Source organism: Pteropus vampyrus, unplaced genomic scaffold (assembly GCF_000151845.1).
Source record: "Pteropus vampyrus isolate Shadow unplaced genomic scaffold, Pvam_2.0 Scaffold335, whole genome shotgun sequence".
NCBI lineage: Eukaryota > Metazoa > Chordata > Mammalia > Chiroptera > Pteropodidae > Pteropus > Pteropus vampyrus.
In genome coordinates this window covers 1,136,075-1,159,110 of record NW_011889116.1, presented here as the reverse complement: position 1 = coordinate 1,159,110, position 23,036 = coordinate 1,136,075, and the positions used below count along the sequence as shown (strand labels likewise).

Below are 23,036 nucleotides of genomic sequence, written 5' to 3'. Positions count from 1 at the left end.
TATATATAAAATTTAGTTGTTTATCCTGACAGCAAACATGCAGTTTCTGGATCCAAGATAGATAAGTTATTTACTTTCATAATATCTTTTTTTATACCCTATGCTATACTCTAAAACCCAATGACTTTTGTAACTACTAATTTATACTTCTTCATCCTTTCATCTTTTCCACCCAGCCACCTAATCCCCCTCCCCTCTGGCAATCACCAGTTTGTTCTCTGTATCTGTGAGTCTGTTTTCATTTAGTTTGTTCTTTTCTTTTATTCCTTAGATTCCACATATAAGTGGAATATAGTATTTACCTTTCTCTGACTTATTTCACTCAGCATAATACCCTCTAGATCTATTCATGTCATTGCAAATGGTATGATTTCATATTTTTAACAGCTGAGTAAGATTCCATTGTATATAAGTACCATAACTTCTTTATCCAATCATCTATTAATGAGCACTTAGGTTGCTTCCATACCTTGGCTATTATGAATAGTGTTGCTGTGAACATAGGGGTGCATAGATCTTTATCCATAAACTTTAATTTTTTTTTCCAATTTTCATAAAGAAACTCTTTTAACATTTCTTGTAATACTGGTTTGGTGGTGATGAACTCCTTTAGTTTTTTTTTCTTGACTGGAAAGCTCTTTATCTGTCCTTTGATTCTAAATGACAACTTTGCTGGGTAGAGTAGTCTGGGTTGTAGGTCCTTGCTTTCATTATTTTAATTATTTGGTGCCGATCTTTTCTGGCTTGCAAAGCTTCTGTTGAGAAATCATCTGACAGTCTTATGGGAGCTCCCTTGTAGGTAACTAACTGCTTTTCTCTTACTGCTTTTAAGATTCTCTCTTTTATTTAATCTTTTGCATTTTAATATAATGTGTCTTGGTGTGAGCCTATTTGGATTCATCTTGTTTGAGACTCTGTGCTTCTTGAGCTTGCATGTTTATTTCCTTCACCAGGTTAGGGAAGTTATTATTTCTTCAAATAAATTTTAAATTAATTGCTCTCTCTCTTCTCCTTCTGGTACACCTATGATGCAAATGTTGATATCCTTGATGTTGTCCCAGAGGCTCCTTAAAGTATCTTAATTTTTTGGATTCTTTTTTTCTTGTTGCTGTTCTGATTGGGCATTTTCCATTACCTTGTTTTCCAAATCACTGATTCGATCCTCTGCTTCATCTAATCTATTCCCTCTAATGTATTCTTCATTTCAGTTATTGCATTCTTCATTTTTCATTGGTTCTTTTTTTTAATGTTTTCTATCTCCATTTTTATGTTTCCTAGCCCTTTGTTTAAGTTCTCACTGAGAACATTGAGCATCCTTACAACAAGTGTTCTAAATTCTGCATCTGATAGATTACCTGCCTCCATTTTAGTTAATTTTTTTTTCTGAACCTTTGTTCTGATCTTTCATTTGGGATGTGTTTGTTTCTATGTATTAGAGGTACAAAGTGATCTGAACATGGTTGCCACTTGTGTGGGGCTTGGAGGTACCTGGGAGAGGGAAAGTTGTGAACCAAGGCTGGCTCTTGCTAGTGCTGGGCTTGAGGCTGCTTAGTAAGAGGGATGGGGCACACTGAGGCCAGATGCTACTTGATTGGGGTTTGTGAACTTTTAAGTGATTTTAGGAAAGTCCATAGCATATGCCAAGACAAGCTGTTTGTATGTGAATCCCCTGAAAGTCGCCTTGGGTAGGCCCTCAAGTTGGGTGGGCAATAGTCTCAGGGAATCATTAGGGTGGGGCAAACTTTTCAGCCAGGTTGATGGAGATTCAGTTATGGTGCCGGCCTGCATGTGCAGGCTGGGTGGGAAGAGGGCTAAATGAAGGAACGATGACTTCTGACAGCATTTCTGTTTGGGAGAAAGCTGACTGTCCTGCCCTTGTACTGAAGCCAGACAATTAAGTTCCTCCTTATATGTCCTTGGCAGCTTTTGAGTCAGTGCCCCAGCACTGGAGCTCATAATAAGTGAGTCCACCATCGATTAAGTCTGTGCATGGGCACTTTAAGAGAAATGCCTGGGACTCCCGCTGCCCAATATCCCACTCAGCCACAATCTCCACTGGTTTTCATAGTCAGAAGTTATGAGGACTTCTTGCCCTGTCACTGCAACCCTGAGCTGCAGAGCCTGGTGTGGGGTTGGGACACATTGCTCCTCAGGGGAGATGTCCATAGCTGGGACATTACTCCAGATTTTTTTTTTTAGATCAAGTTTATTGGGGTAGCATTGGTTAATACAATTATATAATTTTCAGGTGTACATTATCATTTGACATCTGTATATTCTATTATTTGTTTACCACCCAAAGTCCAGTTTCCTTCAGCTACCATATATTTGATCCCCCTTACTCACTTCACCCTCCCCCTACCCTCCTATATTTTACTCCCTTTAATCATCTACCTTTCTCCTCCTCCTTCACCCCCTACCCTCTGGTAACCACTAGCCTATAGTCCATGTCCATGAATCTCTATTTGTTTGTCCTGTTCATTTGTTGCTTTTACATTTATATCTCACAAATAAATGATATGCGATTTTCAACTTTTTCTGTCAGGCTTATTTTGCTTAGCATGATTATCTTGAGGTCCATCCATGTTGTCACAAATGGCAGTATTTCATCTCTTCTTATGGCTGAGTAATATTTCATTGTATATATGTACCACAGCTTCATTAGCCAGTCACCTAAGGACACTTTGGTTGTTTCCATGTCCTGGCAACTGTGAATAATGCTGTTATGAACATCGGTGTGCAAATATCTTTTAGATATGGGTTTTCAAGTCTTTGGGAGTAAATACCCACTAGAAGGATTGCTGAATCATATGGTAGATCAATTCTTAGTTTTTTGAGGAACCTCCATAGTGTTTTCCATAGTGGCTGTACCAATTTGCAGTCTTACCAGCAGTGTATGAGGATTCCTTTCTCTCCGCATCCTCTCCAACATTTGTTATTACTTGTCCTGTTGATTATAACTATTCTAACAGGTGTGAGATGGTATCCTGTTGTGGTTTTGATTTGCATTTCCCTAATAGCTAGTGATGTTGAGCATCTTTTCAAATATTTGATGGTCATATGTATGTCCTCTAGGGAGAAGTGTCTGTTCAGGTCCTCTGACCATTTTTTGATTGGAACATTTGTTTTTTTTGCTGTTATTGAGTCATATGAGTTCTTTGTATATTTTGGATATTAGGCCCTTATCGGAGGTGTTGCTTGCAAATATATTTTCTCATTCAGATGTTTGTCTCTTTACTTTGTTGACGATTTCTTTTGCTGAGCAGAAGTTTTTAGTTTGAAGTAGTCCCATTTATTTATTTTAGCTTTTACTTCCCTTGCTTTTGAGGTCAAATTCATAAAATCCTCTTTAAGTCCAAGGTCCTTGAGTTTAGTTCCTATGTTTTCTTCCATGCGTTTTATTGTTTCGGGTCTTATATTCAGGTCCTTAATCCATTTTGAATTAATTTTAGTGTGTGGTGATAGACAACAGCCTAGTTTCATTCTTTTGCAGGTGGCTTTCCAGTTTTCCCAGCACCATTTATTGAAGAGGCTTTCCTTTTTCCACTGTGTGTTTTTGGCATCATTGTTGAAAATTATTGGCTCATATAAATATGGATTTACTTCTGATTCTGTTCCACTGGTCTGTGTGTCTGTTTTGCTGCCAGTACAATGCCGCTTTGATTACTGTCGCTTTGTAGTATAGCTTGAAGTCAGGCAGGGTGATGCCTCTGACCTCGTTCTTTTTTCTCAGGATGGCTTTGGCAATTCGAGGTCTTCTGTGCTTCCATACAAATCTGATGATTTTTTGTTCTATTTTTTTTTTAAAAAGCCGATGAGATATTGATGGGGATTGCATTAAATCTATATATTGCTTTAGGTAGTACGGTCATTTTAACTATGTTGATTCTTCCAATCCAAGAACACAGACTATCTTTCCATTTCTTTGTATCTTCTTTGATTTCTTTTAATAGGGTCTTATAGTTTTCATTATATAGATAGTTCACTTGTTTTGTTAAATTTACTCTAGGTATTTTATTCTTTTTGTTGCAATTGCAAATGGAATTATTTTTTCCACTTCTTTTTCTGACACTTCATTATTAGAGTGTAGGAACCCTATGGGTTTTTGAATGTTGATTTTTTATTGAGAAATTTTACTGCATTTGCTTATTGTTTCTAGTAGTGTTCTTGTGGAGTCTTTAGATTTTCTATATAGAGAATCATGTCATCTGCAAATAGTAACAGTTTGACTTCTTTGTTTCCTATTTGGATGCCTTTTATATCTTTCTCTTGTCTGATTGCACTCGTTAGGACTTCCAATGTTATATTGAATAACAGTGGTGATAATGGACAGCCTTGCCTTGTTCCTGATCTTAGAGGGAAGGTTTTTAGTTTTTCACCATTCAGTACAGTGTTGGTTGAAGGTTTGTCATAGATGGCCTTTGTTATGTTAAGGTACTTTCCTTTTATACTGATTTTGTTAAGTATTTTGATCAAAAGTGGATGCTGTATCTTGTCGAAGGCTTTTTCTGCATCTCTTGATATGATCATGTGATTCTTATTTTTTAATTTGTTTATGTGATGTATCACATTAATTGATCTGCGTATGATGAACTATCCTTGCCCCTGATATGAAGCCCACATGATCATAGTGTATAATTTTTTAAATATGTTGCTGTATTCGGTTCGCTAGTATCTTATTTAGGGTTTTTGTATCTGTGTTCATGAGAGACATTGGTCTGTACTTTTCTTTTTTTGTGTTATCTTTACCAGGTTTTGATATCAGAGTAATATTGGCCTCATAAAATGAGTTGGGAAGTATTGCTTCCTCTTTGATTTTTTGTAGACCTCCAGAATTTTAACCACCACACGTGTGCTTGGGACAAGCTTCCGGCATCTCTGAGTCTTCACTCCTCCTGCCAGTCTCTACATCGCTTCTTCTGTATATCCTTAGTTATAGGACTTCTGTTCAGCTATACTTTAGGTGATTCTCAATGATGGTTGTTCTGTAGTTTAGTTGTGATTTTGAGCTGGAAGCTCTGCATCAGTTTTATAAAAGGGGACTTATTTTGTTTGAAGTAAATATTCTTTGGCAAAAGTCCTTTTGAAAACCACCAGGAAAAATTAACAGATAATATAGAAAGAGGATTGTGATAGTCCCTATTCTACTTCTGCGTCAGAACACATCTGGATTATTTTATTCATTTCCGGAAGCTTAATTTTCAAAGAGAAATAGATAAATAAGAACATGTTCAGAGAAGAGTCAGGAAGATGTTGAAGAAACTCAAAACCATGCCAAGTGAGGTGCCGTTAAATGAACTGTGAATGTGACTTAGAAAGCTTGAAAATGTTATTTATAAAATTGATAGGTCTGTCATGTGGAGGAGGCAGTTTAATACAGTAGTTTGGTTGAAAAAAATGTGAATTTGGCATCAGGTTGAACAGGTTCAAATTTTACCTCTGTCATTTATTGTTTGTGTGACCTTGATTAAGTTACTCATCTCCTCTGAATCTTGTTTTTCACATTTACTAAAAATAGGGTAACATAATACTTACCTCAAAGAATTGTCATGATGATTAAATAAGATAATATGTATGAAATTACCCAGTATACTGCTTGGTTCACTAATGCAATTATTTCATAGAAAACAAATTAAATTCATAACACAGGGCCTAAAGAGTTGCAGTAAAACTAAATGGTGAAAGTTAAAAGAAGATGAAAAAGTTAAAGTGATTTCATAATAGTTTTCCATCAGAGACATTTAAAGATAGAAGGAGTTGCCTGAGGGGGTGGTACATTCCCTTTCACAAGAGGCATTTGAAGAGAGGTTGGACTGTTACTACATGGGGAGAATATTCTGGAGGGAAGTCTAACTTTAAATGATTAGGGAGTGGAGTAGGATTTCCAGAGACTGGCTCAAGAGATTAAATGCATGGGGCCAAAGTTTGTTCCTCCAAAGAACCAGTTACTGTTTTTTCATAACCATGAAAAACCAATTAGGCTCATCTGACAAATGGGTGCTTTTGGGGTCCACTAGAGAGTATACGGATGATCCAATAAGCATTTATGAAGAATTGGTTATATATCAGATATTCCAGAAAAAAACACCTCAAAGTGTATGTTTTAGGGATAATGGGTCAACAGGATTATCTGTGTATATAGAAGGTCCATGTTGTCTTGTATCTGCTATTGAGTTGATTTAGAAGAGTGCACTAGACTGGCACCATGGAATAAATCAACTCTCAAATTCACTGTCACATAAAGAGACTTAGTCTAACTCCCAACTCCATTATAGTCAAACAAAAGATGGAAGTGCGTTACCAGAGCAGGATGATTCAAAAGCAGCAATGGAAATAAAGAGCCCAATCTCTTCATAATCAACTCATCTCTTGAAGTGAAAGGCCTTTTTTTTTATAGCAGCACTTACAAAGGGCAGTTATGTTTCAGTGTTTATATTGAGAGTTCAGTTACAGATTTCAATAAGTCAAAAAAAAAGATATTGATTTTGAACAAAGGGCTGATTTTATTGTCAAAGCAAATTTCATTTCTTGAGATGATTAGATTTTATTAAACTATTTACTCAATGCCACTGAACATACATTCTGTGAATAACCATAATATTCCCCAACCAAAAAAACATCTCCAGTCATTGTTTAAAATATAGAATTTGGCAAAAAGTACACCAGAGTCAATTTGTGCTTGAATTTTGGCTGTATCACTTAATGACTCTATGGTCACAGTACAATACATAATCTTCCTGACTATCAGTTTTCTCCTCTGTAGGTGGGGATAATTATACCTACTTCTCAAGGGTGGTCGGGTTGTGGAGATAAAATGTGAATAAGAGTCTTAGCATAGTTCCTGGCACATAGTAAACTCTCAATAAGTGGTAGCAGTTATTATTAAAATTACTGTAGAGAGAACATCAGGATTTGCCGGAGATTAGGGCAGGCTATTCAGGATTTATTCTTCCCGAAGCTCAAATTTGCCTTAGAAAAGTGCAGAAGACAAAAGCAAGTAAGAGAAAAAAGGACTGTTGTACGTATCACTTTCCAGCTTCCAAAGGTACTATGTTAGCATGGATGGCCTTTCTCTTGTTAGGTACATTTTAGTTTTGAAATGTAGGGAAAGTAACAAAGAACTTTAGGAATTGGGTTATATTTATATAGAGAAAACTTCATAATGTTGGAAGAGACCTCGAGTAAAGAGTTGATTCATCTTCCTGACTCCAGAGAGGCCTGAATTTCAAGCATTCATTGATTATTGCCAGCCAACATTTGCTTTAAAAGTTTCTAAAGTTGGGAACTCCATAAGATCTTTTGATAAAGTATAATGCTGCCACATAGTCTTAGAATCAGTAAGCTCTTCATAAAGTCTGATTCAAAGCTTCATGCTGTAGCACAGGCTTCTAATTTCTTTCTTGTCTGTTCCTGTCAGTAGAATCTGTGTTCTCTCATTTAGACATTTGTCTCTACCTTCACCCACCAATATATTTTGATTTATTGATATACGAAACTGAGTACAGTGTATGCTCAGCTGGATCACTGTAAGTACTATTATAAACAACTGGAGCTTTGTTTTTGGAAGGTATTATGAAGCTCCCTACTCAGCTTTCTTCCCTCTAGCTGAAGACAGCTCATGTTCTTAAGTATAGTCATGGGAATCATGGGTCCCTAATCAGCCACAGTTGCCTAAACAGACAGAGGAAACTCTGGCCATAGATGCTGAGCATCTGGGAAGCTGAGCTGTATACTGGCTTCTCCCCGATAGACACTCTCTCCACTCACCTATCTGTTTTCACTTAGTGTTCTCCAACTTTTGTCTACTTGTGCCATACATGGGTACTGATTTGCTTCAATGCCAAAGCCTCCCTTTCCCAGCCAGACATGTCAAGAGTGATCTATTTTCACTTTTTCCATTTCCTTACCTCCCACTCTACCACTGCAATTTGACTCCAATTAATTAGCACTCTACCAAAGGCACTCTTATCAGAGTCACAAATGCTGTCAAACCAATGGCTTCTTAAAAAACACCTTATTTTATGTGATCTCTAATCAACGTTTGATATTAACCATTCTCTTCCTTTTGAAAAGCTTATTTGACCACACATATTCTAGGTCTCTTTTGCTCAGTCTCCTTTGTGGGCTCTCATTCTTTAGGTTTCTTTTGAATACTGAGATTCCTAGGAGTTGGGTCTTCCTCTTTTTTTTTATGCTATGTACTTTCCCTGGAAAATCTCATCCATTCTTCTATTTGTCACTATCAGGTGCACTGATAATTCCATTTCAGGCCTTGAGCTTTAGACCTATATTGAATTAATTCCCAGATATATTTATCCGGATGCACATCAGCACCTCATACTCAACATTCCCCAAACTAAATCCATTATCCGACCCTCATCCAAGCTTGCTTCTCCCCCTCTTGTATCCTTCTTATCTCAGGAAATGGTACCACCCATATACATAGTTCCTTAATTCTGAAATTATGTCTGTCAAGTATAAAAGTATAAAGTTCTTTGATTTTAGCTCCAAAATTTTACCACTCTGTCTAGCTTTCTTAATCCATACTGCTGATATTTTAGGTTTGGCCATTATCATTGCTTGCCTATATAACACATAAAGCTGAGCAGCTTCATGGTCAGCGTCATCATCAAGTTGTATTCCAAAGAAATATCACCTGAACATAAAAAAAAAACCCAAAACAAACAACATTGGAAAGCAATTTAATTTGCACAGAAATCGCTTGAAAAGGTGTTAATCATTTATATATTGATATGTTTTGTCCCTGTCACACTTATATCACTTCAACTGTCTCTTAAGTGATCTCCTTGCCTCTAACACTGTTTCCTTCCACTTGATTCTCTATATTAGAATGATCTTTGAAAAATACATTTCCATGCTTAACACTATTTAAAAAAAAAACAACACATTTCCCTGTTTAATGTTATTATTGACTCCCTATTGTTCACTAGATAAAACTGAAACTCTACATACTTATAAGGTCCTTCACTATATGCTCCCCACTTAGCACTCTAGCTTCATCTCTCACTACTTCTCCATATTCTTTGAATCATAGTGTTCTTTTGGTATCGATATATATGTTAACTATGCCTGCTGAGCACCTACTATATGCATGTCCAAAGAATATGCAGTCTATCTTGGGAAACTAGTTGGATACACAGTTGGGCAACAGAGAACAGATTACATATTAAATGTGGCGATACTATCTTTAAGTAAAAGAATGAGACAACAGTGAAGTCTACAACATCAGGGAAAGTTCCCATGAAAGAGGTGAGATGTGAGGAGGGCGAGGACTGAGATTTAGACCAGCACAGATAATTCTGGACTGAGGGAATAGAGCCATGAGAAGCAGGCCTCCAATAAAGGTGGAGGGTTATAATCTGGATACTGAGTTAGAGATGAGTACAGACTCATTTACCTATGACGAACAATTCTAGTTACTTGTTAGAGTGTTTTAAACACAGAACAGGAAATGATAGACAAAGGCAAAGATTGCTGCTAAATAATTTAGATATGAAGCCTGCTTTTCCTTCCAGTCAGTCCTGATGGCTTCTAAAACTTATCTCCCACTCTATCTTATTCTTCCCTCCCCCCTCCCCCCAAACCTACTGTTTTTCTAAAGCTAAAGTTGTGTAAGGAAAAGGAAGGGATATCAAGGAAACTGAGGCTTAGACAGAAATGTCATAGAGAAAATGTGATTCTGTCTCTTGGTTACCAGGACTCCTTTTCAATGGGCTACACACTACATCCCAACCTGAAAGAGATGAGGTAGCTTTTATGGTGGCAGCTATGGCTTACGAAGTGTCATGTGAAAAAGAATCCTTTTCATGGTGATGAGGATCATATGTTTGCTTTATTTAGACAAAGAATTCTCTTTTCAGCATAACTTTTCCACACAGAAACAGATAAATTACTTAGAGTTGACTGATTACAATTCTGTGTTCTATTATAAGTTAAAAATATCCCATAAGTAAACCATATGTGTCCCCCTCCTCCATATAAACACATTCACACCCTTCCTTACTGCCATAAATAATACTCCTTTTCTTTGCTTTCTGCAGGATTTTGCATCATAGAAAGTTAGACTGCTCTAGAACTTGATAGCCTGATCCACTCAAATCTGTCTTAAGAATGGTTTGTTAATTTTGTCAGTCTTCCAGGCCTTTCAGTTCTCATCTTATTTTTGTAGTTGACTCTACACTGAATTTTCCATTTTATTCTTACTGGTAAAAAGCTTTCCTAAGTACGTGTAAAATAGATCTCAGAGGGATTGACTATTTTCTGAGTTTCTGGGGTGAGGCAGAAGCACATAGAGAAGAAGAAACCCCCAAGCAGGCATATTTTTAGTGTTTTATAGAGATGTGTGTGCATGGGGATGGTGATAGGAAGGGATATTAGAGCTAATGACTAAAGCAAGGTTTCTGGGAGATGTGTTCACTTTCTTAACCATAGAGGATATTGCTGGCTACCTACCCAACAACAATTCTTCATTCCTTGCTAACAAAACCCTGATTTTGGTTCAAGAATTAGGTAGCAATATGCTTAGGGAAGGTGACCCAGTTCCAGAGAGTCTGAATCCATTTTAAATATCTCATTTCTCCTTTGTCAGTGACTGGTGAAGGCATGGGCATGTGACTCGATTTTGACCAATGTGACACAAGAAGGAAATCTGCTGGCATTTTTGTCTACCTCTGGTCATCTCTCTATGTGAGAATAAAATCTAATTGCTTAAAACACTTTTAGATAAGTGTTTTATTACTTATTGACAATACTATCCTCTCTAATATACTAACCAATCCTAAAACTCTCAATTTCTACTCTAATTCATTTGAAAAAATTACCTAACAATCTGCTCATCAAAGTCACAGATTCATGAAGTATTAGAGTTTGAAAGTCCCTCTCAGGATTATCTAGTCTATTTTCCTCATTTTTACATACCAACCTCTGTGTCTGCAGACTAAGAAAGGCATCTACAAAATGCTGAGAATGTGCTGTATGCTCTATAATCACTCCATGTGTCTAGTCTTGATTTTGTAGAATTGTGGTAAAATCGAAATTTTGGACTCAAATGAGAGCTACACTGAATTTTCCCTTTTATTCTCATTGGCAAAAAGCTTTCCTAAGTACATGTAAAATAGATCTCAGAGGGATTGCTGCTTTTGCTTAAGAAAACTTTCAAATTCCCTAGAAATAACTACAGACACATGAATAACAAGTCGTGTTCATATATTTATTAAAAAACTATTTCTAAAGACTTTAGTAGTCGGTATCTTTCCAAATATGAGTTACTATATTATTTAAAAATAACAAAATATTATATATTTTAGAAATATTTAACAAATAAAATTGGCCTTACCCTTGAATTGATTAAAAAAGGAGAGACATTAATTCTTATTCCAACATGTCATCTAGCATACTCCTACCCTAGCTTACCATTTTCTCCCAACTGAGTTTTTCTTAGAATGAAAGAAAAAATAACTTATATAAAGAGGAAGTTCTGCTATCTGGTGTTATAATAGGTACCCCAGGCTTCCTTTTTACCTAATTTCTGTATGAGAAAATTGTTATTCATTTCTACAATGTCAAATGATGGTAACACTTGAAAACCGGTGGTGCCTACCTGAGTGATGTCCATTCCTGAGTCACAGCTGAGTGGCTGTGTGGAAGTCAGACCGTTTGAACCGATTACAGTGGTGATTACAGCATTCAAATCAATTCTCCGAATCATAGTCCCATCCACAAAGTAAATTAATCCATGTCTATCAACTGTAATGCCTGTCGGGAAAGAGCACATGAGCATTAGGAGGCTAGTGGGTCACATTTGCATCAAGATCAGGAATTTGAAAGAAGTAATAGAAATGCAAAAGCATTTTAAAGACATATGAATTCAATTTTGCTCAGCACAGACGGGATAGTAATGGGAGAGGTTTGTCCAGGCACACATTTGCTTCTTCATGTATTGAAAAGAAATGACAAAGTGTAACATGTGGAGATAACGCCAGGTCTAATAATTTTGTGTTGTCCAGTTTTACATTTCTACCCTGTTGATGCTTACTTAACCCCACACAGAAAAATATTCCTCTTTAAGATAAATGGGAAAAGATACAGGGGGCAGTATGGATTACATTTCTTTTAGGGTGCAAATGCATAGGCCACTTGCTTATTTTCATAATTGAATTAGAAACAACTAACTTGAAAAGCATTAAAATTATTTTAATCAATCCACACTCAGTTAATAGAGATTTTGTAATAATCCTGATGAACTGGACTGAGGTTTTTCTCTGTAGTATCTAGTAAAAGGGGGTTTGGAGAGCAAAATTATGGTGTCACAAAGGGAATGGCTATGCTTCTAGAAAAAAAATAAAAGCCAATAAAATTTTCATGGTAGTTTTCACACAGTTTTAATTGCAGCCTGATTTCTTGGAAAATAAAATAAAAATAGCAGTTAAAATACTTGGCTCTGGCTTCTAGTCAAGATGGTGGAGTAGGTAAATGCTGTGCTTGCCTCCTCTCCAACCACATCAAATTTGCAACTAAACTACAGAGTAGCCATCATTGGGAGTCGCCTGAAGTCTAGCTGAACAGAAGTCCTATAGTTGGGGACATTCAGAAGAGGCCACCTTGAAACTAGTGGGAAGGGTAGAGATGTGAAAAGGTCTCACATTCTCATGTGACGGTTAGAAATTGGGAGGGCTATCTTGGCTACAGACATCTCCCTGGATGAGTAAGGAGTGCCAGCTCCACACTAGGCTCCCCAGCCAAGGGTTCCAGGGCCAAGAAGAGAAGTCTCCACAATTTATGGAGTAAAAAACCAGTGAAGGTTGTGGATGAGTGATATGGAGAGGTGAAGAAGTCACCTCTCCATAAGGGGCCCACAAGTGGACTTACTTAGTGACAGACTCACTTTTTCGGAACTCCAGCTCTGTGACAGCAGCTCAAAAGGCACCAGGGACATACAGGGAGGAACTGAGTTGTCTGGCTTCAGAGCAAGGACTGGAGGGGCAGCTTTCTCCCAGACAGAGATTCTGGCAGAAGCCATTGTTCCTTCATTGAGCCCTCTTGGCCCAGCTTGCAAACCCGGGTGGGCACCATATCTGAGTCTCCATTAACATAGCTAACACTGGTCACTCCACCCTGGTGATTCCCTGAGACCCCACCTTCCCAAAAATCAGGCCCAGCTAAGCTGCTTCCAGTGGATTTTCAATACACACAGCCTGTCTTGGTTCATGCTGCAAACTTTCTTAAAATCTCTCAAAGGTTCGCAAAACCTAAACAAGCATCTTCTGGCCTAGCATGCACTGTACCTCTTGCTGAGCAGCCCCAAGCCTAGCAATAGCGGCCACCAACCTCAGTTTGTGGCTTGGTCTCTTGAGGCATATCCAAGCTCAGTGTGGGTGGCGGCCATCTGTGGATTTCTTGGTGGTTCATGCCAGATGGCCCTGGGCAGGACACAAGCTACAGCTAAACTTGGCCTGTGACAGAGCGCCTCCCAGGATGCCCTGGCATACATACCTGTTAGTCAGCTTGGGTCTAAGCCAGAGCACCACTCCGGGTCACATCTGAGGATGACACACTCAAAAGGCAGTCAAGGCAGGTGCAGAGCCCTGCTAAAATGAATCTTGCTCTGTAGGATCTGCCCCTGCACAACAGCTTCTTCACTGGTCATAGCCAATCATCACAATCAATCAGACCGAGGGTCAATCCCTCCCATTAATGAGCAAACAGCAATTAAGGCTCAACTATAACAGGAAGGCACACATAAACCATACTAGAGACATACCTAGAGCACCTGGCTCTGGTAACCAGGGAAAACTGCCACTGTGGCCCATAGCACACCTACTATATAAGACCTTTCTACCAACACCGGGAGACATAGCAGCCCTACCTAATACATAGAAACAAACACAACTAGGCAGCCAAAATAAGGAAACAAACATATCTTAAATGCAAGAACAGAACAAAACTCCAGAAAAAGAACTCAACAAAATGGTGAAAAGCAATCTATCAGATGCAGAGTTCGAAACACTTGTTATAAGGATAGTCAAAGAACTTAGGTGAAGAGTACATGAACTTAGTAAGAACTATAGCAAAGAGATAGAAAACATAAAGGTGGAGATAAAAAACATAAAAAAGAACTAGTCAGAAATTAAGAATACAATAACTGAAATGAAGAATACCTTATGAGGAATTAACAGCTGATTAGATGAAGCAGAGGATCGAATCAGCGATTTAGTAGATAAGGTAGAGAAAACACCCAATCAAAAGAGCAACAAGAAAAAGTCCAAAAAAATTAGGATAGTTTAAGGGACCTCTAAGACAGCATCAAGCATACCAACATTTGCATCATAGGAATACCAGAAGAAGAAGAGAGAGCAAGCAAAGAATTGAAAAGCTATTTCAATAAATAATGACTGAAAACTTCCATAACCTCGTCAAGGAAATAGAAATACAAGCCTAGGAAGTGCAGAGAGTCCCAAACAAGATAAACTCAAAGAGGCCCACACCAAGACACATCATAATTAAAATGCCAAAGGTTAAAGACAAAGAGAGAATCTTAAAATCAGCAAGAGAAGAGCAGTTAGTTACCTACAAGGGAGCTCTTATAAGACTGTCAGCTGATTTCTCAACAGAAACTTTGCAGACCGGAAGGGATTGATTGGCAGGAAATATTCCAAGTGATGAGAAGCAAGGACCTACAACCCAGATCACTCTACCTAGCAAAGCTATCATTTAGAATCGAAGGACAGATAAAGAGCTTCCCAGACAAGAAAAAGCTAAAGGATTTCATCACCAAGCAAGTATTATGGGAAATGTTAGAGCCACTTCTTTAAGAATAAGAAAACAGAAAAAAGAAAAAATATGAATAATAAAATGGCAATAACTACATATTTAGTAACAATTACTTTAAACGTAAATGAATTAAATGCTCCAATCAAAAGATAAGGCTGATGAATGTATAAGAAAAGAAGACCTTTACATATACTGCCTACAAGAGACTTGTTTCTGATCGAGACACACACAGACTGAAAGTAAAGAGTTAAAAAAAGATATTTCATGAAAATGGAAACAAACAAACAAAGCTGGGGTAGAAATACTTAAACCAGACAAAATAGACTTTAAAACAAAGGCTAATACAAGAGACAAAAGTGGACCCACTTATCCCACTTCTGGGCATTTATCTGAAGAAACCCAAAACACTACTTTGAAGGGACATGTGAATCCATGTGTTCATTGCAGCATTACTTACAGTAGCCACAATATGGAAGCATCCTGGATGTTCGTGAATGGATGAACTGATAAAAAGAAAAGGTGGTGTACACACACACACACACACACACACACACACACACACACACACACACACACAAAATGGAATATTACTCAGCCATAAAAAGAATGAAATCTTTCCATCTGTAACAACATGGATGGACCTAGAGGGTATTGTGCTGAGTGGAATACGTCAGACAGAGAAAGACAAATGTCATATGTGGAATCTAGAGAACAGGATAAACAAACAACAGAAACAAGCTTATAGATACATAGAGCATTTTGATGGTTGTCAGACTGGAGAGTGGGAGCATGGGTGAGGGGGTGGGGATTAAGAGATACAAATTGGTAGTTACAAAATAGTCATGTAGAGTATAGCATGGGGATTATAGTCAGTAGTATTGTAATAGCTGTGTATGGTGTCAGATTGATACTGGATTTATCAGGTTGATTACTTCATAAGTTATATAAATGTCTAATCACTGTGTTGTACATGTGAAACTAATATTATATGTCAACTATAATTGAAAAAAAACACAATGAGAAAGAAAGAAGATTGCTAAGGTTGCTTTGAAGATTAAATGAATTAAGGTTAGTTTATGTAGAAGCTGGAGCTCAATAAATGTTACTTTCTGTTCCCTTTAAGAAATTGAATGTTCAGGCTAAGATATTTATAATTAACATCAATGCAAGTTATATATAGGGAACCTAATAATAATGAGAAGTAAATGAAATATAGACAAACCAAATAAGAACTCAAAAATATTAATTTCTACTTATCCCAAGTTGCATGGCACAAAAATATTTAATTGAATACAATAAAAATGATTACCTCCTCCCCCTAAAGCTTAGGTTACAATACTGAATACACCACTTTAAACAGATGTGTGGCTTTGAGAAGTTCGTCTCTCCAAATTTAAGCCTCATCTTTGGTGAAACGTGGAAAAAATAATCTGCCTGTGGTATTGGGATTTGTAATAAAATATATATATATATATTTGATCTTCATCCCCCTTTCTATCAAAGAACACCTAAAACATAGAATTTCCTAAGTGGTGAGAGATAAAAGTGTTTATTTTTATATTAATGAGGTAACTTTGGACTCCACCTAAATATGGTTTGGTTGCCAGTGGAGCCAACTCTGTGATTAGAGGGTTGGAACTTTCAGTCCCACCTTCTGACATCCAGGGAGGGGAGAGAGGCTGGAGATTGAATCAATCACAAATGGCCAATGATTTAATCAATCATGTCTATGTAATGAAGCTTCCATAAAAACCCAAAAGGATGGGGTTCAGAGAACTTATGGGTTGGTGAACACGTGGCAAATTGAGCAAAGTGATGCACTCTGAGAGGACATGGAAGCTCCGTGCCCTTTTTCCATACCTTGCCCTATGCATCTCTTCTATCTGGCTGTTCCTGAGTTACATTTTTTTATAATAAAGTGGTGATCTGGTAAGTAAAATATTTCTCTGCATTCTGTGAGTTGCTCTAGCAAATTAACTGAAGGCAAGGAGGGGGTTGTTGGAACCTCTGACCTATATAGCTGGTGAGTCAGAAGTACAAGTGACAGCCTGGACTTCCAAGGGGCATCTAAAGTGGAGGGCTGAGGGAGTCTTGTAGGACTGAGCCCTTAACCTGTGGGATCTAATGCTATCTCCAGGTAGATAGTGCCAGAATTGACTGACTTTGCAGGACACCCAGTTGGTGTCCAAAAATTGCTTGTTAGTGGTGTGGGGGGAACCAAATTACCCTCACACTCTCCACATTAGAAATTGGTTTTAGAACACTTTTTACTGCCTTACCTCAGTTGAGTGACCAACTGTTCTCATTTCCCTGGGACTGAGGCAGGCTTCATTTTAAAACTGGGACAGTCCTAGACAAACTGGGATGTATGAGTTGATTACTCAAGCCTAGGTTGTTTTAAGTATCATATGAAATAATACATTTAAAAAGATACGTATAAAGAACATATGGCTTGACTCCTGTTGCCTTTGGTGTATTTGACAGTGTTCTTGAAAATATGGCACTACTTTAAAACTACTACATAATTTTGTCTTTTCACATCTCTCCTTTATTCAGATCTTGTGAAACTCAGAAAGCATGTTAAATTTAGGAACATCTGTGATAACAAACATGTCCTTTTAGCACATACACACACATGCATAATAACTTTTTGGCAAAGAGTGAACTTATCTAAAGACTGTTTATAAACCCAACTTACTAAACTGCTTTTAGATGAGCTAATTTGTTGGCGGGAGGTTAATATTATGGTGTACTTTGATTAATCCTGACATTCCTCATGAAGTATTAATCCTTAACATTTATAAAAGATACAGATTCATTTTACCTTTCTATGAATACTTTTAAAGTCATCTGTGTTTTAGTGAGTTCTCTAAGGAAATCAGCATGTGTAAACAAGGGTAATTCCATGCCAAGAAGTCCTTTTATCATTTTTAGAGGCATAAAAACCTTTAAGGAGTTTTTTAAAAAGACTTTTAAAATTGGGTCAGGTCATAGGATGATGACATGAATATTTCTTTCCTCTCCAGAACATTTAGATTGGGGATGAACCAAGTGGGTACCTATGCTTTTTACTTTTGTTTGTGCTTTGGTAAAATAAATTTCTTAAATGCCTAAAATTTGCTCTGGTTTGTGGCAAGCCTATGATTTGAGATCACCTTCTGTGAACTCGGTATTAAATATCACTGAGTGTGAAATTTAAAATTTGGCTGTCATAAGAGAATACATTGAGAAATCAAGATTCAAATCTGGAGAGAAAAAGGCTGAGAATAGATAGGCTTGAAGTGTATGAAATCTTGAATTATTTACCAAATACATACTGAATGTCACTGTGCTAAGTTTGTGAGGGCCAAAGGACAAAGAATCCAAGTACATGGAAAGAGTAAGAGGAATACTATGTAATCATCGCTTTAACTAGGAGGTAATATAGTTAAAAGAATCTAATCCCTTGAAAATTGGAGCAGATTCACAAAAGGTATAAAGAAATAAATGTATTCCTACAGAAACAAGCATATTTGGGGAGGTCCTATACCTTTATGCTGACAACAGGGAGTACAACTTGTTTGTTTACTACAATCATCATCTTGATTAAGGTGCAATTCACACTGATCTGAAGAAGTTAATTCTGGACTTTACATGGCTTCCTACTTTACATTTTTGTAAACTTCTAAACACTGTAAACTGCTCCCTCTGTTCATGTCTTCTGAATTCCACAAATGAGGCATATTTGACAATTTGTAAGATTCTTTTCTCATGTATTTGTGTAGCAATTTATTTTACTGTGGTCTCGATTCTAAAATACTCCTTTTTCAATTTCTGGTTGAGATGGCAGAGCAGGAAAATGCTGTGCTTGCCTCCTTTCATGACTACATCAAAATTACAACAATATTCGTGAGTCGGTTTTCAATTAGTTTGTTCTTTTTGTTCCTTAGATTCCACATATAAGTGAAATCATATGGTATTTATCTTTCTCTTTCTAACTTATTTCGCTCAGCATAATAACCTCTTGGTCCATCCATGTCATTGCAAATGGTAGGATTTCATTTTTTATGGCTAAGTAATATTTCATTGTATATATGAACCGTGGAGATGGGGAACATGGCAGGGCATAGGGAGTGTAGTCAGCAGTAATGTAATGGCTATGTGTAGAGTCAGAGGGGTGATAGAGTAATCAGGGGCTTGTTTCATAAACTATATAAATGTCTAAGGGGTTTGGAGAAAGATGGCGGAGTGAGAGACGTCCCCAGATCTCTCCCCTTGAAACAACAGTAAGTCGAATATCTAAAACTCAACAAAAAACACCCAAACTGCATACCAGCACGCCTGAGTGTGGGATCTGTGCATAAGAGCTACCATGGGTCAGAACCACAGGTGTCAGGAGGTGGACTGGGAGAAACAAAGAGGCTGCCTCTCAGAGCCGGAGCTCCTTGTAAGAGGAAGGAGAGGAGAGAAGGTGCTGAGAGTTCCCTGAACAGCACTGACTGGGAGAGTTGTGAGCTCCACGGGGCCAGCGGCAGGGCCCAGTCATCAGGGCAGAGAGCAGAGAAGTAGGGATTACAGAGAAACAACAGTTTATTTTTAGTAGCCATGGTTGCAAAGCTCAGGCTGAGCCGCAGCCCCCAACCCCTAATCCAGAGGGTCCCTCCAGCCATATCCTCTGACCGAACACTGTGGAGCCCCAGAGGAATTTGAGTAAACGCTGCCAAAACTGTTGCTAACACTGATAGGGACTGAGATTGAGAGTAGTGAGCGTGATTAAACATGTGTAAGAAAAAAAAGGCATTATTACAAAGCAGGGATCCAGGAAGTTTAGACGCCACCTGCTGGAAACCAAAAGAAAAGTGCCTTCTTTGCCACAGGCAAGACCTTTATATAATAAATCTTTATGGGGGAAAAAAAAGCAGAATACACATCCATTAATGCCCAGGAGGAGAAATAGTCCATTAAACACCATGAACAACCAAGGTGACAAGGCAGGTAAGAAAGAAAGAGAAAAATCTCCAGAAAAAAAGCTTAAAGACAGAGAAATATGAACTTAAATGAGAGAATTCAGGATGGTACTTCTGAAAACACTCAGTGAGATCCGAAACAATTGATATTGACAATTTCAGGAATTGAAAAACTAAAGAACAGGTGCTGTAGGCATAAAAAAAAATTAAAAAATAAGAGATTGTAAGCTGACAAGATCTTTGAAATCTGTGAGGTCAATCAAGGGTTGTCTTGCATAAAAACAAAGAAAAAAGAAAAGAAATAATAACTAGATGAGCAGAATGAGTGATTTAGCAAGGGGAATATAACCCTCAAAAAGAACAGAGTAGACTTTGAGAGATAAAAAACACACTGTAAGAGTTGAAAAATGAAATAGCAAGCTTGGGAAATAGAGTTGACTAAATGGAGGAAAGGATCAGTGATATTGAAGACAGAAAATAGAAATAAATCAGAAGGAAGAAGCGAGAAATCGAAGAATGAAAAATAATGAAAGAGAAATACAAGTTTTAGATGATACAATCAGGAGAGGAAACATAAGAATAATGGACATTTTCTAAGGCAAGGAAAAGGAGTAGGGATTAGAAAGTATTTTCAGACAAATAGTAGGTGAGAATTTTCCAAATCTAAGGAATGAGCTGGAGTTTGGAATTTAAGAAGTCAACAGAACACCCAATTATCTCAACCCAAAAAAGCCTTCACCAAGACACATTGTATTAACATTATCAAAAATCAGCTACAAGGACAGAATTCTCAGGTCAACCAGGGAAAAGTAGACAGCAACTAATAAAGGAAAACCCATTAGATTATCTTCGGACTTCTCATCACAAACCTTTCAAGCAGATGGAAGTGGAATCAAATATTCAAACTATTGAGTGAAAGGAAATTCCAGCCAAGAATAATGTATCTGGCTAAGCTCTCTTTTAGATATGAAGGAGAAATTAAGACCTTTCCAGACATCTAAAACTTGAGGGAATTCTCCACGATGAGGCTGCACTACAGGAAATACTGAAAGGTGTCAACTCACCTAATATAAAATGACAAAAAAAATAAATAAATAGAAGGTAACTAGCAAGCAGATAGAAGCAGAAGAGTGCAACCCTTACTAAGAACAGAGCATTATATGCTTAAAAAATAAGGAAAGATTTGCTATAGCAAGATAGTGATGAAAGTTCAGCATACATAGGGACAAATGTATACAACATTGACTGAAAAGGGGAGGATTCAAAGATGCAAATTCACAAAGGAGAATAGAGATAAGGCATGTGCAGAAGAAAATGGACTACTATATGTATATAGCTAACCTTTACATGTTTGTAATGGTAACCACATGCCAAAGATTCAGAACTAAAGTATATAACATAAAACAAGAGGGAACAGAGGGAAAACCCACAAAAGCCAACCAAAACAACAACAACAACAACAACAACAACAACAACAACAACAACAACAACAACAAAACAGACACACAAGGACAAGGAAGCAATGGAAACACGGAGCTACCAGAAAGCAAAAGATAAAATGGCTATAAGAAGACTTCATATTTCAATAATCACCTTAAATGTAAATGGAGTGAATTTACTAATAAAAAGTCTCAGAGTTGCAGATTGGATCAAAAAACAAAACCCAACGATATGCTGCCTCCAGGAGACACACCTCAGTTCCGAAGACAAATATAGACTAAAAGTGAAAGGGTAGAAAATGATATTTCAAGCAAATGGCATTCAGAGAAAAGTGGGAGTAGCAGTACTAAGTTTGGACGAAATGGACTTCAAAATAAAAAAAACATAAGGGAAGATACTGAGGGACACTTCATAATGATAAAGGGAATCACGCACCAAGAAGACTTATTAATATCTATGCTTCCAATCACGGAGACCGGAAATCTATAAAGCAATTACTAATAACACTAAAGGGAGAAACAGACCAAAACACTATAGTAGTAGGGGACCTAAATAAAACACCGTTGGATATGGATGGATCATCCAAACAGAAAATCAATAAGGAAATAACATCCTTAAATGACACATTAGACCAACTGGACATAATTGACATTTACAGAATCTTTCATCCCCAAACTGCTGCTTATGTATTCTTCTCTAGTGCACTTGGAACATTCTCAAGGATTGACCGCATGCTGGGACACAGAAATAGCTTCAACAAATATAGAAGGGTTAAAATTATACTAAACATATTCTTAATCATAATGATTTGAAACTAGAGATCAACTGCAAAAAGAAAGCAGGAAGAACCACAAATACATGGATATTAAACAACATGCTACTGAAGAATAACTGGGTCAAGGAAGAAATAAAAAGAGAGATCAAGAGACATAAAAATGAATGATAATGATAGTACAACATATCAATAATTTTGGGACATGCAAAATTGGTCATAAGAGGAAAGTTCATATCATTACAAGCCTATCTCCAAAACAAGAATGAGCCCAAGTCAACAACCTAATGCTTCATCTTAAAAAACTAGAAAAGGAAGAATGAATGAAGCCTAAAATTAGCAGTAGGAAAAAAAATAATCAAAATTAGTGTAGAAATAAATGAAATTGAAACAAAAAAACAATAAAATAAATAAATACAAAAAGGATCTGGTTCTTTGAGAAGGTTAATAAAATTGACAAAGTCCTGCATAGACTCACTAAAGAAAAAAGAAAGGATACAAATAAACAAAAGCAGGGATGGAAGAGAAGAAATTACAACAGACACCGCAGAAATACAAAGGAACATACAAGAATTCTATGAATAAGTGTATAACACCAAATTTAATAACCTAGAAGAAAGGGACCAGTACTTAGAAAGATACAACCTTCCTAGATTGAATCAAGAAGAACTGGAAAATCTAAATAGATCAATCAGCAGTATGGAAATTAAAACAATCATCAAAAACCTACCAAAAAGTAAAAGTCCAGGATCAGATAGCGTCACCAGTGAATTCTACCAAACATTCAAGGAACATTTAATACCTATTCTCTTTAAAAACTTCCAAAAAATCGAAGAGGAGGCACTACTTCCCAACTCATTTTATGAGGACAATATTACCCTGATACCAAATCTGATAGATAACAGAAAAAAAGAAATCTACAGATCGATATCTCTCATGAACACAGATGCAAAAATCTTAAATAAGATAGTAGCAAACCGAATACAGCAACATATTAAGAAGATTATACACCATGATCAAGTGGGCTTCATCCCAGGGGCACAGGGATGGTTCAACATATGCAAATTGATTAATGTGATACACCACAT

General features: G+C 37.1%; 1 protein-coding gene across 3 annotated transcripts in view; it reads right to left on the bottom strand.

Annotated features, from left to right (window-relative positions):
- Positions 1–23,036, bottom strand: part of TENM1 (teneurin transmembrane protein 1) — a 745,224-nt gene that overhangs the window by 84,160 nt on the left and 638,028 nt on the right. For all 3 annotated transcript variants that reach the window (XM_011378218.2, XM_011378219.2, XM_011378220.2), the window contains one exon: positions 11,621–11,775. In XM_011378218.2, the coding sequence (XP_011376520.1) occupies positions 11,621–11,775 (155 nt within the window). The remainder of the gene's footprint in view (positions 1–11,620; positions 11,776–23,036) is intronic.